The sequence below is a fragment of the Eublepharis macularius genome, chromosome 6 (assembly GCF_028583425.1).
Source record: "Eublepharis macularius isolate TG4126 chromosome 6, MPM_Emac_v1.0, whole genome shotgun sequence".
NCBI classification, from domain to species: domain Eukaryota; kingdom Metazoa; phylum Chordata; class Lepidosauria; order Squamata; family Eublepharidae; genus Eublepharis; species Eublepharis macularius.
In genome coordinates, this window is record NC_072795.1 from 142,157,367 (window position 1) to 142,176,352 (window position 18,986).

The 18,986-nt window shown below is 47.8% G+C and overlaps 1 protein-coding gene across 1 annotated transcript in view; it reads right to left on the minus strand.

Moving 5' to 3' along the window:
- BMPR1A (bone morphogenetic protein receptor type 1A) overlaps nucleotides 1-18,986 on the minus strand; it is a 105,715-nt gene that overhangs the window by 17,725 nt on the left and 69,004 nt on the right. Inside the window, exons 5-7 of the mRNA XM_054982283.1 lie at nucleotides 5,020-5,122; nucleotides 2,097-2,193; nucleotides 999-1,098 (exon numbers count right to left, since the gene is read on the minus strand). Coding sequence (XP_054838258.1) covers nucleotides 999-1,098; nucleotides 2,097-2,193; nucleotides 5,020-5,122 — 300 coding nt within the window. The remainder of the gene's footprint in view (nucleotides 1-998; nucleotides 1,099-2,096; nucleotides 2,194-5,019; nucleotides 5,123-18,986) is intronic.

Here is an 18,986-nt window from a genome sequence, read left to right on the forward strand (position 1 = left end):
AGAGCAGCACCACCACCTCATCACCACCCTGAGCAGGCCCCACGGCCAGCCGCCACCGTTGCGGCCTGCGTGGCCCTTCCTCCCTGCCTGCAGGCCAATCGAGGCGGTGCGCAGCCTGCTGCGGCCTCTGGAGCAGGCCCCGCGGGCAGCTGACGCCACTGTGGCTTGTGCAGCCCATCCTCCTGGCCTGCGGGCTGGTCGAGGTGGTACGCGGCCCACGGCGGCCTTCGGAGCAGGTACTGAGGGTAGCTGGCGCCACTGCAGCCTGCATGGGCGTTCCTCTGGGCTTGCAAGCGGTGAGTGCATCTCCCCTCCTTCTGTGTAAATCTGGATCTGGATCTGTGTTTTGCTGGCTGTTGTCGTCTGTGGTGAGTTGCTCTAATCTGTCTAGAAAAGCATAGACTGTACCTCCCCAGATGCCGCTTGCCACATTTTTAAAAAAAAAATCTGTGTTTTGCTGGCTTTGTTGTCTGTGGTGAGCTTATGAAATCTGTCTAGAAAAGCACTATAGAGACACACTGTTCTTGTTACTCTGCCTCCCCAGATGCCACATCAATTTTTAGAGTGGGCGTTGCCTTCTGACGCACTTCCGGTGATGCCAGGGGGTGTGGCATATGCAAATGAGTTATGCCAATGACACACTTCCAGTGATGTCAAGGGGCGTGGCATATGCAAATGAGTTATGCTAATGAGTCCCTGCGGCTCTTTTTCTACGAAATGACCCCTGGCCAGAACATAGAGCCCAGGTGACACGTAAGATGATCTGCATGCAGGCCATGTGAACTGGAAGACTGCTCTCGGGGACAGCCTGCCTGTCAAGGTCTGAACTGGCCCAGTAAATTTCATGCCCAAGCAGTCTCCACATATTTACCCGTGATGGAAATCTAACTATGTTAACTTCTGGTACACCTCAAGAGTTTGTTAAGGACTTCATGAGATATCAAAATGCAACAGATTTGTTGCATTAAAAACTGGAAACACCAAATAAGATATTTTACCTGTAGCAGAAACAGCTAAACAAGATGATCATAACTATTATGCAGACTGCCATCGAAATGAGAACAGCTATCCAGCGAGTGCTGCCATCAAAGAGACCATCTACATAAAAACAAAATGTTACTGCTTATCAGTAATTCATATCCAAATCAAAAGGGGGTAAGTTCTCTCTTTCCCAGATATTATTAAATTACTGGAAACAATATTACTGGGAACACTCAAGATTTTCAACACTATTTTGCACAACTAAGCAACGTTTGTATTTACAGTGATAAAGCAAACTGCCCCACCCAGCGAGCAGACTTATCGGATCTGTCAGAAACTCAGTGACTCGGTCAACTTTGGCCTCCAGTTAAAATAGATTTTGTAATTCGGACACCAAGTGATATTAGGCTATTGTGAATCTTTCCTTACAAAAAAGCCCAATTTGAGGAAGAATCCAGGCATTTCTAAAAAATCAAATATAACAAAGACATTAATGTATAATATCCTCGAAGGTTCTCAGTACTACGCCTACTTCATTCAGTGCGCTTTAGTTTCCCAGCTGAGCACATGGCCTCTAGGAAAACGAGTTTTAGGCACAAGAAACTTAAGAAACGTTGTGTTTCATAATGCTCCCCTTCTTTTTTCTATGTGCCATGAATACGTACTCTTCGATATTTGAATTACATAATAAAGGTTGAAATCTGGGAGGGAAATGGTCACAATTATTGGGGGATGGGGGAGACATCACTGATCAAACCGGCTTCAGGAGCTCCGGTCACTGAAGTCAGCAGAAGCGCTTCTGAGAATGGCGGTGGGGGAAGACAAGGAAGGCTCTCACAGGGATCAGCAGCTTTCTGCATTTCTTAAAGGAGCTCTTAAAGGCCTTCCAAAGCTCTTTGATAGGAGGGCTGGACGGGCTTCCCATTTGCACTTCCCTCTGCAGCTTCTTCTGTTGCGCTGGAGGCTTCTCTGCCAGGTCTGGAGCAGCCTTCCAGGGGTGCGTTATCAGAGCCAAGGCTAAAGGTGGAAGGGCACGTGAGAGGTCCGACTGCTCAATCCAAATACCAAGTGTGTTCCTGTGAATCCCGCCCATGGAAAACTAACCACTACTGTACCTGGACTAGGCGGAGGCAAAGTGGGCTGCAAATCTCGATTGCAGAAATCAGTCCGACAGCATTCAATTGTCCGCCGTAGCTGTGCTTTTCGAGAATCCTACAGGAAAAAGGAAATGTTTACTTTTACCACACACTCTTTAATATGTATTCTCTGAACTCCTCAGATGCAGAAGCTGCCACGATATGGAAAGGTTAATTCTGAAATGGAAGGCATGCCTTTTATGGCTAATACTGGTGTAAGGGACTGTTCAAGTGGGGCTCTGACTAAAGGAGAGTGTACGCCCGGCTGCTTCGAAGGAGGCAGCTGTGAAACCCCTCTTGAAAAAGGCACCCCAGGACCCAGTTTAAACTGCAGTTGGCCACTGGGTAAACATTCACTTCAGGGCAAGGTGCTTGATCATGCTGTGCATTTTCAGGTGGCCTTGAATGAGACAGATTGCCTAGATCCAGGGCTTTTTTTCAGCTGGAACCCGGTGGAACGGAGTTCCGGAACCTCTTGAAAATGGTCACATGGCTGGTGGCCCCGCCCCCTGATCTCCAGACAGAGGGGAGTCTGTCTACACTCCCCTCTGTCTGGAGATCAGGGGGCGGGGCCACCAGCCATGTGACCGTTTTCTCCGAGGGCAACCCACTGAGTTCCACCACCTCTTTTCCCAGAAAAAAAAGCCCTGCCTAGATCCATTTCAACCTGAATTTAGACTTGGTCTGGGACCAAAGCAGCCTTGGTTACCGAGACTGAACATCTTTGCTGGCACACTGACACAGGGAAACACACCTCTGCTGATTTTATGGAACTCTCAGCAGAATGTGAGACTGTCAATCATGGCTTCCTTCCCGTTAGACTGTGTGGAATGTAAGGATTAGATATGTGAATGGCTCTTTTGAAGTGCTATGTAAATACTAAGCATTATTAGAAATGGGGAGGATTATACATTTTCCAATTCTTGCCTGTTAAGGTTCTTACTACAAAATTTAGAGCACACACTTGAGTCCAAAGGAGTTGAAGGTACTGGAGTCATGGCACACATTATAATGGAATATACGGATATTCTGTTGTGATGCACTAGAAACCTGTTCCGACAAGGGTTAGCTTAACAACGAACAACTCAGTCCTGCTAGCAAGGCACACATGGGCTGAGATGTTCGTGTTCCCAGTTATCTCATCCAGGCTGTTCAGCTACGAGAACGGCCCTAATTACAGAATTGGGAGGAGGGAGAAATGAGCAATGATGGGGTAAGTTTGAAAGAATCCCAGAAGCTGCGTATTCCACTGGGCAACACTGGTCGGATGGTAGAGCAATCAGAAATCTATAATTTGCCTGGAGTCCTAGATATCTTTGGTTCTATCTAATGTTCCAGTTGGTGAGGCCTTGTGCTATGACCTATGGATCTATGTACGGGGCATTCTCTGTAATTCTACCAAACCCTACAAGGGGATGGCTTGAATGCTCTACTGCTACTCAACTAACTGCTGAATGTCTGGAGTGGCTTTCCAGCTCAGCTCCAGGTACAATCTGTATTAGTTAGACCAGGTAGCTTTCTTTTTTTACTGCTTCAGATCTGCTGAGACCTGTACTGGCCTTCTAAACAACTTGCTTGATTGAACACCGAATAAAGATAATATATTCCTATACAAAAGACTGTTACTTTGAGTAAGACCACCTTGCGAGCCAGCACGAGATCTGGCAGCTTTGCCAGGGCATGCAAAGGGAGAAAGGGGCTTCCAGGCTTGGGGGAGTCTGAAGAATGACAAACCACTTGCCCCTCTCAGGCCCTGCCAGGGAGGGAAAGAGAATCTCACATCTGTTTATACCCAGGGCTTTTTTTCTAGGAAAAGAGGTGGTGGAACTCAGGACTGCTCAATGACGTCACTTTGGGTCAGCTGGAACAAGGGGGGAGTTTTTTAAAGTTTAAATTGCCCTCGGCGAAAATGGTCACATGGCCGGTGGCCCCGCCCCCTGATCTCCAGACAGAGGGGAGTTAAGATTGCCCTCCGCGCCGCTCCAGCGGCACGGAGGGAAATCTAAACGCCCCTCTGTCTGGAGATTAGGGGGCGGAGCCACCGGCCATGTGACCATTTTCAAGAGGTGCCGGAACTCCATTCCACCGCGTTCCAGTTGAAAAAAAAGCCCTGTTTATAGTGCTTTAGTGACCTGGAGGTGGGTACAATGCAGTCCACATCAAAATTAATTCAAGTAATCAATGAGCACTGTTTTAATCGAATTTTAAGAGGGCCCAAAAGATAAGACGCTTACTCAAGGTGCCCAATTAAATCATAGAAAGTCCTCTCCCTCAACCCCCATCCATAGCCCTCCACTCTAAATCAGCTAATTCCTGAGAAAAACATTTTGGAGAATTTTACAGCCTCTTTGTAGTGTAGTTCTCCATCAGTTCATCTCATTCAGGTGATCAAGAAGTACAGCTTCGTGCTTGTAACACAGCATTACTATCGTGCTATCAATTGCTGCCTGATACTTGATGAAAAGATTTAAGCTCAGACTAAATAGGCACTTCTCTCGCCTGCCCCTCCTTCCATATATCCTTCTGTGTGTGACGGTACAACTACGGTCCCCAGGTAGCCATTTGTCGGCTCTCTCTCCACATAAGGTTGCCTGCCTGATACCCCCTCCTTCATGATACCTGCTCTGTGGAACAGGTTCCCTGAAAAGGTGAAGGGGCCCCCTCCGTGGAGATCTCCAGGAAGCACTGCAACGCTTGCTTGCTTCTTTGCTAGGGCTTTTGTGGGGCGGTGAACAGCAGCCATCTTTAAATGGGGAGGAGAGGGAGGGACTGGGGGTTTGTTACTTCGTTTTGGTTTTAACTGTATTTTTTTTAACTATTATTGTAAGCTGCCTTGAACCACATGGGACAGGCAGAGTAAGTAAAGAAATGAATAAAACTGCTGAAAGACAGATGGGAGTACCTTGCACTGAAAGTCTGAACCTTCATACTTCATGCAGCCCGAAGCAAGAGTAGTTTCTCCATTTTCATCTTCTTCAATGATAGCAAAGCAATGTCCATTAGTTCTGAAACAGACACATTGATTTCAGTATTGTTCTGCATTCAACAACCAACCTATGTATTAGAATATATTCGTCTAGTGCTCCTTCCAGCTCAACAGACACAGTGGACGCATGCAGTTATGAAGATTATGCTGGGCTCTAAGGAGACGGAGTAGTTCACAGCAGGTAGAATGTGTTGGGAATGCTTCGCGTCACAGCACGGGAAGTCCCTTCTCAGGCTATCCGGGAAATAAGAAAAACCGTTCCTACTGCCCGCATTACATAAAATGATCATTCATTCATGATTATTAGGACACCTGCCGCACATTGTAGGAGATTGTATCTTGCCATGGAAAACTGGCCCTCCACTGCCCACAATGTAATAATATTTGAGCATGGTCCAGATCCAGTTTTGAAAGATTCCAACTCATTTTTTTCCAGAATTTGCACATTTCATTGCATCATAAAACCTACATTACCCTTTAAAGATTTCAGAGGTCAAATGAAACAGCTTTTCAAATTTGCCTGAGCACATGTAAAAACAGTTCTTCCCTAATGCATGCCTAGATCTAAATTTAGTCTGCTTTATCATTTATTGAGATATGAATGCATTGCTAAAATAAGGTGCCTATAAATGCAAACAAAAGTATTTTTGCAGCCTGACCCTAGGCATGTTTATTCAGAAGCAAGTCCCATTACTGTCAATGAAACACACTTCCCTTCAGTTAGCTGGGATTACACCCTTCACACAGCTGCAGAGGTATAAACTGAAGACAGCTACAGTCATCAATTTTGGGACACATGTCAACAGAACTCTCGGCTGAGGCTTGGGACATCAAGGTGGCAGAGCGCCTGGACACCTGACTCCGTCCTTGTAGAAGATTTCATGGCATGGTTTACAAGGGAATTGGGAGACTTTCAGAATAGTACTGGGACAAGGTTAATGCTGAATTGGGCAGATCACATGACCAAGGTCTACAAGAAGGTGGTGATGGTAGCAAATGAAGTTTTCTTCTTTGCCACGGGTGAGATGGATAAATATTGTCCAGCAAAACTGTTTAGGATGGTTTTCCTCTTCCCAAGTGGGCAGGGACATTAGAATTGCAGAGGGGACGAATTCAAAACAGATCTTTGACCTTCATGTCTGCTCAAGTCTTGTCAGGATAAAATTAACAGGTCAAAGCATTTCCACTGCTGAACCAGTTGCCTGTGATGTTCTATTCTGTCACCTCTATTGTTTACCTAAAAGTTAACTGATGACATTAATCAAGATCATCTGGAGATATGAAGCTAAACGTTATGACAGGAGGGCCAGCGTGATGCAGTCGGCAAAGTGTCGGGCAAGGATCTGGGAGATCCAGGTTCAAATTCCTGGTCTGCCATGGAAGCTTACTGCATGACCTTGAGCCCTCCGCACATTCTCAGCCCAACCTACTTAACAGGAATGTTGTGAGGATAAAACAGAGAAGAGAATAATGTAAGCCTCTCTAGGCTCCCATCAGGGAGAATAGCTGAGTATAAATCGAGTAAATAAAAGATATGCTACAGCAGCAGGATCCTCAGTCTTAAACTGTTACCTGGACGCAGTGATCAAGTGGGCAGGAAAAAACAAGCTAAAGCTGAATCCCGTCAAGACAAAGGTGGATACAGGTGATGGCTGAAAGTGGACCGACTCTCATGTTTTAAAATCAAAAAGAGTCCAGTAGCACCTTTAAGACTAATCAACTTTATTGTAGCATAAGCTTTCGAGAGCCACAGTTCTCTTCATCAGATGCATGGAGGACAAAAAGAAACTGGTCAGATATATAGGTGGAGAGGGGAGGGCGGAGTAGATGCAAACAGTAGCTTCTGATATGGAGATTAGTTTGCTTCTGTTAAGGAAGTCAGTTACTTCTGATAATGAGATAACCATTTATAGTCTCTATTCAATCCCAGCTTGACTGAGTCAAATTTACATATGAATTCCAATTCAGCAGCTTCCCGTTGGATTTTGTTTGTGATTCTCGAAAGCTTACGCTACAATAAAGCTGGTTAGTCTTAAAGGTGCTACTGGACTCTCTTTGATTTTGCTACTACAGACTAACACGGCTGACTCCTCTGCATCTCATGTTTTAGACATTCTGAAACCATCTTTTTATCTGAGCTTCCGGGGGGGGGGGGGGAGAGCTTTCAGATTTGCAGCTGCTTTTTGGAGAAACAGATACAAGCCATAGAAAAGATTGCCCTTCCCAGCTTCAGCTGAAGCAATACGCAGCTCCCTGTCAGCACAGGAATAGGACAATCTGAGCATATTATACCAACAGTGAAGCAATTACACTGGCTTCCAATCTGCTTCTAAATTCAATTCAAAGTGCTGGGAATTACCTGCATAATCCAATATCTCTCTCAAGGCACAGACTCAGGCACCCGTTCACATCAGCCCGGTAATCTCCTTCCCTTCCCTTCATTATGGGGTCAGGTAACTAGTTAGCTCTCTCAGTGGCTGCTCACCTATTGTGGAACAATATCCCTAGAGATGCTGAAGCGCACCCCCCCCAAACTGGAAAAAATTAATTTTTTCCAATGAAAAAACTATGATATTTTGGAGAGAACAGGAAAAAAACCACTATCATGAAATATTTTCCCTTTTAGAATGAGTGAAATGTTTTTTATGACAAGATTATACTTATTCAAAATACCACATTTTAAATGAAACAATCTATAATAATAGATGATAATTCCTATGTATATTACAGACATATGCAGCATATTTTCAATATGTTTATTGTTTGGTGGAGAGTGCCCTCAAGTCATAGTTGACTTATGGTGACCCCTGGTGGGGTTTTCATGGCAAGAGACTAACAGAGGTGGTTTGCCATTGCCTGCCTCTGCAATCTTGGTCTTCACTGGAGGTCTCCCATCCAAGTTCTGACCAAGACTGACCCTGCTTAGCTTCTGACCCTGCTTAACGAGATCAGGCTCACCTGGGCTATCCAGGTCAGGGCATGTTTACTGTTTAAATGTGAACAATTCTAGCATCGATTAACATTGGCTGTTGTGGGTTTTCCGGGCTGTATTGCCGTGGTCTTGGCATTGTAGTTCCTGACGTTTCGCCAGCAGCTGTGGCTGGCATCTTCAGAGGTGTAGCACCAAAAGACAGAGATCTCTCAGTGTCACAGTGTGGAAAAGATGTAGGTCCTTTGTATCTACTCAGGAGGGGTAGGGTTGAGCTGAGTCAGCCTGTAAGAGTTTCCCAGGGTGTGGAATGCTAATGGCGGGAGGCTTCACTGTATCCTGAGGAGGTTCTTTTGCATATGGATTGGTACTTGATGTGCTAATCTTCTCTGCAGGGCTATTGTCGGGGATAGAATGTTTTGTTAGCCTGGTGTTTTTCAGAACTGGAAACCATGCTCTGTTCATTCTTAAGGTTTCTTCTTTCCTGTTGAAGTTTTGCTTATGCTTGTGAATTTCAATGGCTTCCCTGTGCAGTCTGACAAAGTAGTTGGAAGTGTTGTCCAGTATTTTGGTGTCCTGGAATAAGATACTGTGCCCTGTTTGAGTTAGGCTATGTTCAGCCACTGCTGATTTTTCAGGCTGTCCAAGTCTGCAGTGTCTTTCATGTTCTTTTATTCTTGTCTGGATGCTACGCTTTGTGGTCCCGATGTAAACTTGTCCACAGCTGCAGGGTATACGGTATACTCCTGCAGAGGTGAGGGGGTCTCTGCTGTCTTTTGCTGATCGTAGCATCTGTTGTATTTTTCGGGTGGGTCTGAATACTGCTTGAAGGTTATGCTTTTTCATAAGCTTTCCCATCTGATCAGTAATTCCTTTGATATATGGCAAAAACACTTTTCCTGTAGGAGACTGTTTTTCCTTGGTTGTTTGATTCATCCTGGGTTTGATTGCTCTTCGGATTTCATTTCTGGAGTAGCCATTTGCCTGAAGTGCGTGGTTTAGATGATTAATTTCCTCATTGAGAAAGTGCGGCTCACATATCCGTCTTGCACGATCCACTAATGTTTTCATTATGCCTCTTTTCCACCCCTCCTGAGTAGATACAAATGACCTACATCTTTTCCACACTGTGACACTGAGAGATCTCTGTCTTTTGGTGCTACACCTCTGAAGATGCCAGCCACAGCTGCTGGCGAAACGTCAGGAACTACAATGCCAAGACCACGGCAATACAGCCTGGAAAACCCACAACAGCCATCGTTCTCCGGCCGTGAAAGCCTTCGACAATACATCAATTAACATGTTGTAACATGGTTGAAAAAACAGGGTTAACATACCTGTAACTTATGTTCATCGAGTTCTTCTGTGCTGACACACATGGGACTGCGCAGGCGCAGGCCAGCCGCCGGAGAATTTTCTAGAGCTTCCATGGCTCCGAAGGGGCCGTTTGTCGCGCGCCTCAGCGACCGTTTTCCCGCCCAAACGGTCACGTGATCCTCCAGCGACCAACGGCCCCTTCCCTCAGTTCTCCCTTGCCGCCGCTTAACCAACACACGTCAGCCGTAACACCTTAAAAACACCAATATCCGTTACAGCCATCACAGTATTGTGCCTTGGAGTTCACAGCGGGGTAGGAGGGAGGGTTGTGTGTCAGCACAGAAGAACTCGATGAACATAAGTTACAGGTATGTTAACCCTGTTTTCATCTTCGTTCTTCTGTGCCTCCACACATGGGAGTGTACCAAGCTTCACACAACAAGGAAGGCGGGGGTGAAGTCCAACACAATTTTATTGAACAAACAAGAACAACAATAAATAGATATGCATATATACATCTATGTAAAAAACTGTGTAAGGACACATAAATATTCAATATTTACATATATACACACCCCCAGGTACATATATACACACTTTCACTCAAGGGTACCCAACAGGTACGCCAAGAAAGTCATACCAAAACTCCCTCAGGAAAAAAGGGAGTGTAAGACAGCCTTGGCCACAGATACATCCTGCTCCGCATTGACATCAACGGCGTAATGCCTGACAAAGGTGTCTGCAGAGGACCATGTGGCTGCTTTACAAATGTTAACCAGGGGCACCCCCCTGAGGAGTGCCGAAGAGGATGCTTGGGACCGCGTGGAGTGGGCCCTGACATGGAGCGGGCAAGCCACCCCTGCCAGGGAATAGGCTTTGCTAATGGCCGTCACAATCCACCTAGACAGGGTCTGTGAGGAAGCCCTGTTACCCTTGTCCTTGGCCCCAAAACATACAAACAGGTGAGGACTGGAGCGGAATCCCTTCGTCCTATCCAGGTAATAGGCTAGGGCCCTCTTCAAGTCTAGGGTATGGAGGGCCTTTTCCCCCTTAGAGGAGGGTTGAGGAAAGAAAGCAGGCAGTGAGATATCCTGCGAGAGGTGGAAGGCGGACACCACCTTGGGCAGGAACCCAAGGCAGGGACGCAGGACCACCTTGTTGGGATGAAACACAAGAAAGGGAGGGTCAGACCGCAGTGCAGACAGCTCACTGACCCTTCTGGCCGATGTGACGGCCACCAAGAATGCTACCTTGTAGGATGGCATATCCAAGGGGCAGGTAGCCATCGGTTCAAATGGAGGCAACATGAGACGTGAGAGCACCAAGGACAGCGACCACTGAGGCACTGGCGCTGACACAGGTGGGTAAAGATTGTACATGCCCTTAAGGAACTGGCGGGATTGTGGGTGAGAAAACACCGTAGCACCCTCAACTCGGGTGTGAGCAGCTGATATCGCTGCCAGGTGGACCTTGAGGGAGGAAGCCTTCAAGCCCAGGCCACACAAGTGGCACAAATACTCGAACACCACCCCCAAGGGACTGTTGTCAGGCACCACTCCTCTGGCAAGTGCCCAGAGCTCAAACCTGCGCCACTTGGCCGCATAAGCGCGCCTAGTGGATGGCCGACGAGCATTCAGGAGGACCCTCTGTACCTCGTCAGTAAAGCCTATCGGGGAGGAACGATCCGCCAAGCCGTTAGATGCAGCTTCCTTGGATCGTGGTGGACCAGGCTCCCATTTAGGAGAAGGTCTTGCCGAGGGGGCAGACTCACATACGTCCGTTGGGACATCCGCAGGAGCTTCGGGAACCAAACCTGCCGTGGCCAGAAGGGGGCCACTAGAATGCAGTCCGTCCCGTCCTCCTCTATCTTGCACAGGACCCTGGGAATCAAGGGGAACGGAGGAAACATGTAGTGCAAGCCCTGCGTCCACGTAAACTGGAAGGCATCCCCAATAGAGAGGGGGTCGCTCCCTGCCCTGGAACAGAACGTGTGGGCCTTGGTGGTCGCCGCAGTGGCGAACACATCTATCACTGGATGACCCCACATCTGGAAGATCGGCCCAACGCACTCTACGTTCAGTTCCCACTCGTGTTCCAGTAAAGGGACCCTGCTGAGGGCATCTGCCCGGGCATTGTCCGACCCAGCCACGTGTATAGCACGGAGCGACACGCCGTTCTTGATAGCCCACTGCCAAGTGAGTGTGGCTTCCCGGCACAGGGCCATGGACACTGTACCCCCCTGCTGATTCACGTAGTACATGGCAGTCGTGTTGTCCGTCTGCACCAAGACTTGACGATTTCTCAGCAGTGCTGTAAGAGACACAAGTGCGAAACGAATGGCCCTTAGTTCAAGCACATTGATATGGAGGGTCTTTTCCCTGTCAGACCAGACATCTTGCACCGACACATCACCACAGTAAGCCCCCCATCCCAACAGAGAGGCATCAGTGGTAACCGTGATGTCATGGTGTTGATACCCGAAAGGGGTCCCTCTAAACAAGTTGTCATCAGACAGCCACCAGTCCAAGGAGGAGAGGATGACCCTCGGGATAGAGAATTTGAGGGACGGAGGGTGCAGTAGAGCATCATACCTCCGCACAAACCAGTTCTGTAGAGGGCGCATACGCAGCCTAGCGAAAGGCACCACAGAGGTGGCCGCTGCCATATGCCCTAGTAAGCACTGGATAGTGCGCACAGACTGGAACCGGTTCCTTTTAAACATGGACACTAGACCCCTTAGGGACCGAGCCCTCTCCAAGGGGAGCAGGGCCTTACCCTCCACAGAGTCTAACAGTGCACCAATGTAGGACACTTTGCAGTTGGGCACCAGTTTGGATTTCTCCAAGTTCACCAGGAGCCCCAGGCGTTGCCAAGTGCTAAGTACCAAGCCAATGTCCTGCACCAGCCTAGACTCCGATTCAGCCACGATGAGCCAGTCATCGAGGTACGGAAAGATGGTACAGCCTTCTTCCCGTAGGAAGGAAACCACAGGGGCCACACATTTAGTGAACACTCGTGGGGCAGTGGACAGGCCAAAGGGGAGCACCTTATACCGGAAAACCCGTTGCCGGTAAACAAAGCTCAGGTACTTCCTGTGCTCCTTCCGTATGCCCACGTGAAAGTATGCGTCTTTTAAGTCAAGAACCGCAAACCAATCCCCCTGTTTCAGCAAGGCGATCACAGCCGCCAACGTTACCATTTTGAATTTGGTCACCTTGAGGAAGGCATTAAGGCCCCTCAGATCTAAGATGGGACGTAAGCCCCCATCCTTCTTAGGGACCAGGAAGAACCTAGAGAAGAATCCCTTTACAGAGTCCTCATAGGGCAATTCTTCCACAGCACCCTTGGCCAAGAGCGACACGATCTCCGCATCCAGCTCGGCCATAGTGTTATTGACAGCTGTCAGGGGTGAACTGCATCTAGGCAGCTCAACGAACTCCAGCCCGTATCCCAGTTCAACAATAGTTAAGACCCATGAGTCAGATGTTATTGACTCCCACTCAGAGAGGAGTGGACTAAGTCTGTCCGAAAAGTTCGGGGATACGGCTGGCGTGACCCGTCAGTACTGCCTCCCGGTGCCCTGCTGATCCTTCTGCTGGGCCGGTTGTTGTGCCGGACGAGGCTTGAAGGGCCGACGCCTCCTCTGCTGTTGTGCGGGAGGGTAGGGCCGCTGTTGGTAGGCAGGATACTGCTGGTAGCCCGGCCGCTGTTGATGGTATCTACCCTGGTAATGGTAAGGGCCAGATCGGGGAGCGTACCGTGACCTGGAGGAGGGCTTGTCCGCTGGAGCCAGACCCAAAGACCGCGCCGTCTGCCGGTCCTCCTTCTTTTTCTTCAGGGTCTCGTCGGTCGCTTTGGAAAAGAGCGAGTCCCCCTCAAATGGCATGCTCTCCACTCTGGAACGCACCTCTTGGGACAGGGCCGTAGACCGCAACCAGGAGTGGCGCCTGAGGACCACCGCCGAAGCCATCCCTCTAGCAGCAGTGTCAGCAGCGTGGCTCCCAGCGTTCATCTGCTGCTTAGACAGCCTCACAGCCTCTGTCTGCAGCAGGGACACCACAGCCTTCTGCTCAGGAGGGAGGTCTCGTGTATAGGATGCCAACTTCTCCCAGAGGTACAGCTGGTACCCTGCCATGATGGTCTGATAGTTGGCAATCCTCAGACCCAGGGAAGAAACAATGTACTGGCGCCTGCCCATGGCATCCAGTTTCTTGCCCTCCTTATCGGCAGGTACCGAGGAGTGACCCGATCGCCTGGGGTTGAACTCCTCTGTGACCAAGGAGGAAGGTGGAGGGTGTTTCACCAGCGCCGGCCAGGTACCCTGCTTGATCTTGTAGAGCTGCTCAATCCTCTTGGATGTTGGAGGTTGATCGCAGGGCACCTGCCATACCTTCTCCACGATTTCCTCAAGACCCTCGAGCATGGGGAAGCCAACGTACGCCGGGTTGTTTCCGTAAATGCGTTTGAGGAGCTTGTCCTTGGTCTGGGGAACTGCCGAGGAGATGTCCATCTCGAGAGCCTTGGCCATCCTTGCCATCTGGTCGGCGTAGATGCGGAGGTCCTCGAATGGCGAGTCCGCAGATGGTACCAGCTCCTCAGCTGGCGATGGTTCGGACCAGGACTCCGACTGGTAGCCGCCAAAGCTCTCCACATCCTCCTCATCGGAACCGAGCTGGGATTCCGGAACCTGGTGCGGAGGGGGAGCCCACGTCGACCTCGATGTCGAAGGCCTCGGTTCCGACACGGAGAAACCCGCAGGTGCCCCTTCCCACTGGCAATGGTATGGCGAGGGGAGGTAGGAGGCCTGTCGATGTCGGGACGCAGTGGACCGGGCCGATCGGACACTGTCCCCAGACCGACGTCGCTCACGACCGGCAGCTGGTGAAGATGGACGGGCAGGGGAAGGACGGCTCCGACGAGGAGACGGGCTCGGTTCCAGCCTCGGCGACCGAAGAGCAGGCGATGGTCGGATCCGACGGCGCGGGCTCGGCTCCGGCCCCGACGAGAATTCCGCGGGCACCGTCTCGAAGGCCATCGGATCCGGCACAGGAACGGTGATGTCTTCTGGCTCCGGGGAGCCCAGGTGAGGGGAAGGCGTGTGAGGAAGCACGATGACCTCCTCCTGAGGAGCGGGACGCGGCGACCGATGATGCTTGGTCTTCTTCTTCTTCTTCGCTGGTTCCGAAGAAGACCTCGGAACCGACGCGCTCCTCACCTTCGAAGGGGACCTCGGCTTCGACCTCTTAGGCTTCATCGGAACCGATCCGGACGTCGGTTCCGACCGGGGACTCGGTACCAGGATCCTCGGTTCCGACGTAGGTCTCGGATCCGACCTGGTAGATGACGCGCTACGGGGCGGCCGCACCGGTCCCTGCGCTGGAGAGGCCGCTCTCGACGCCGAGGTACTCGGGGGACGCGGTTTCGACCCCGACCTCGCGGAGGCCACTGAGCCAGCTCTGGAATGCCGTTCGGCAGAGGGGCTTGGGCCGGCCTTGGAGGAGGGCAACGGAGCGCCTCCGGACATGACCTTCTGCCACAGGGAGGAATTCAGTCGGGCCTTGCGCTCCTGCCGGGCCTTGCTGGTGAAACCCTGGCAAATTTTACAGGCCGTCACATTATGGGTCTCCCCCAAACAGAACAGGCACAGTTCATGGCCATCGGTCTTGGCCATTTTCGTGTGGCATTGGAGGCAATGCTTGAAGAGAGCCTTTGAGGCCATCTTCAGGGGCACGCGAAAGGAAGGTCAAAAACAGTCCGAGTCAAATTACCGAGTCCACAACAAAGTCCAAACGAGATCCGAAGAATAGTCGAGGTCACGAAGTCCGAAGTCAAAAGCCAAGCAATCAGTCAGAATAAAGCACGAAGCACAAAAGCACAGAGCAACGAAGCTCACGTTCTCTCCAAGCGGCGGCAAGAAGAGAACTGAGGGAAGGGGCCGTTGGTCGCTGGAGGATCACGTGACCGTTTGGGCGGGAAAACGGTCGCTGAGGCGCGCGACAAACGGCCCCTTCGGAGCCATGGAAGCTCTAGAAAATTCTCCGGCGGCTGGCCTGCGCCTGCGCAGTCCCATGTGTGGAGGCACAGAAGAACGAAGATGAACGCATTATTCCCACCCCACTAATACATTATTAAGAGATCAGTGTTTTCAACATTAAAAAATTTAACTTGATAAACAGATATGGGGTGACTGTATACTTCTGTACAAATAATGTGTTTCTTGTGTTTCCAGATTTCAAATTTATCCCAGATGGCAAAGATCAAGATACACGTGCTAAGGTAGCACTGGATGCGGAAGTACGCAGTTCTTTCAAGAACTGAGCATATTTAAAATATTGCTAGCAGAAAAGTAATGCCTTTATACTGTTCCTTTCCTTCATCCCTTAGAAGCTTCTTGATACATAGATCTTGAGCAGCAAATCATTTAATTGCGTAGGGGACATAAAGACTGGAATAAAACTTGCAACTGGCAGTGTAACTTTAGAATTCCTACAGCACAATATAAAGCGGTATTACTTCAGATGCAGAAAATCCAATCAATCAATTTAAAAAGGAGCAATACAATACAATCAAAGGCCCTCGTAAAAGGGGCATCCCAATAGCATATATGCTAGAGAATCAATTGAGCCAGAGGAACACAAACAGGTCCTTTCTGAATGAGGTAACTTAATATATCTGCCTTTCATAACCACGGAAGGGTTAGTGTTTAACCTAACAAGAAAAAAAGCTCTTAAAAAGCATGGAATAGTCAACAAAGAAGTATAAGACGGCAAACATCTTGGTGGAGAAAAATCAGAAAGCCGAGATAAGCAAGCACAATGAGCTCAAACCACCGTATTAGCGTAATCAGTCTCTTTGATATATATTTTACTACGCTAAAAGGCTCTGATTTCCCAACTTCACTAATCTTATCTGAAGAAAAACCAATCAGCGACAGTTTCTCCTCAAGAGTTTTTTGCCAGGAGGACCCTGCTTCAAAAGAGCCAAGTGTCTCTCTGCACTAATAACATTATTCAAGCCATAACTAAGGCTGTGTGATCAGAGCAGTGGACAAGACAGCAGCGGGATGAAGCGGAGGCAAGCTCTGCAGCACCACGCGAAGTTGGCAGGGGAGAGGAGGCAGCAGGCGGAGAGGATCCCGATCCCAACCCACCCCTCCATCCCCCGCGCAAGCTCCAAAAGTGCCCTTCAAGCTGCAAAAAGCAAGTGGCTGTAGCAGAGGTGAACCGGCAGCAGGCAAGTGGGCAGCAGCATGACGTGGAGGCAAGTCCCATGCTGGGCCAGGAAAGTGGTGCGGGACTGGCAGGGGTCAGGGGGCAGCAGGCAGAATGGATGCCCCTCCTGCCCCTCCACCCCTGCCCAGCTCCAAAAGAGCTTTTCAAGCCACCGCCAACTCTTGACTGGCTAATATCAGTGCAGGGATTGGAGGAGAATAAAAAGTAAGAGTCAAAGAAGTTTCCTAGGAAGTCCAGTTTCTTACATGCCCAGGGTAATGCTGACTGCCACTTTGGGGTCAGGAAGCAATTTTCTCCAGGCCAGCTGGGCCATCTTCGGGGCTTGGAGCAGGGGTCGCTGAGGGGGTCGGGGGAGGTAGTTGTGAATTTCATGCACTGTGCAGGGGGTTGTATCAGATGACCTTGGAGGTCCCTTCTAACTCTACGATTCCATGATTTTAAGTCTATCAAAAGATTTCAAATCAATAGCCCTTGGATGGCATTGCAACAAAAATGCTAAATGCTCTTTAACAGGCTATTTCTCATGCCAGTTTATAATATGTCCCAGAAACGGCATATATCAAAGGAATATCAAGAATAACAGAGAAATGGGAAAGTTTTTGTAAAATGGGTCTTGAATAAGGTAATGATTTTTTTTTGATAAATCTTGTATTTTATTAAAATAAAAAGGGAATGCAGAAAAAAGAGGGATAAAGGAAGGGGACAAGAAAAACAAATATAAAGCTGTGTGCTACAAGAATTATTAAGGTACAGAGTACAAAAATCATAACCTTTAAAGGTGTTAGAATAATAATTAAACCTGTCTGGTGTATATATTTCAAATAAACAACATGTGCAGGTGATAATTTGCAAAGTAATGATTTTGGGACAGAAAAGGCTAACTAAACATTTCTCTGAGAATTAATTCTCCGGAGATGCCTTTTAGAACTAGAATCTAGAATATTTAGTGATAACTGCACTGCCACGGAATAAATCTTATGAAGAGTTTCGGCAATCAGAAACGTCTGAGATGCTAATAGACTTAAGATGTCATTTTGATCTGGTTTATCTTTTCTCTCACCAGAAGCACACAATTTATCAAAAACTGAAGGTATGCTAGCAATAAAAGCAGGGCTAGGTAAAATATTATCATGTTGTACATTTTTCCCTATCTTAGTGTAATCTATTAAATTATCCTCTTGTAAGAGCAATGTATTACTGGTGTTAACCACATTCTTTAAAAAAATCTTCTACCTTATTTTGTTCATTAAAAGGTAAATTTATCTGAGTCAAAAGAGAAACCTCTTTTTCTAGCCATAATTAATAGTAAATCCTAATTCAAATAATAGTACACTGACTAAAAATATATATAATAAAAGACTAATAAAATGACTGGCAGAAGATTTTAAAACAAGAGAGTGCACTCCAACAGTTTAAATTTGAAATCTTAGAAAACATTTTTAAAATAGCTTGGGAAAGATATTGTCACGCTCTTCTACAAAACCAAAACAATAAAAACAAAATTCCCTCACCCTGTAAAAACTATATATAGAACTCTCTCCAATTCCCCCAATAAGGGAAAAAACGTCAAGAGACACTACTCCGAGTCCTGACTTCTCTTGACGACAACTTTCAATAATAAAACTGTGACAACCGGTTGAAAAAAAACTGTTCTCATTCATTAGTCTGCTGCTGAGCTCAGCTTCTCTACTACTCCCTGTCACATAATGATAGAATTTTCTCCTCCCAAAACCAAAATTAAACCAAAATAAAGATAGAAATAAGAATAAAAGCTAAAAGAAAGCAGATGCAAGAGCAATAACAAAAACAAAAGACTTAAAAGTGCAGGGAAAAAATAAGATTAAAAAGCAAGAAAAGAAAAGAAAATGCCAACAATAGAGCACAGCCTGCACGCGTCCTGACTCACCCGGAACGGGAACGCTCCACTTTTATACTATTACATTCCATAAATATGCCAAATAGTACAGTTTTATATGTGAAAATTTACGATGTTAAAGCAGTAGAATAAATTTAGGTTTCCTGGGAAAGTATTGCACATACTTTAGTTCCCCCATGGCTTCAAAACTTGCGGAAATTTGATTTCTCTAAGCCTGCCTATGACTTTAAAATCAGATCTCTTCCTTTTTAATGTTTCCAGAAAGCCTATAAAACCTGGCTATTTTTGGAGGGCTTCTCACTGACGGTCACTGCAGCTGAGGAATTCTGAAAACTATTTATCCTTACTGATTGATAAAACTGCAGTGTGGGTTGTGGAAGTCGTGAGGGTTGAATATCGCTAGTTTTCCACTATGGGCTAAGTTTTAAAGTATTTTTTAGTGGCTGATTATATTGTTCAGTTTCCAATTGTTGCTGCTCATTGCCCCGAACTTAATTTTTTTTTTTTAAAAAAAATCATAATCCCTTCA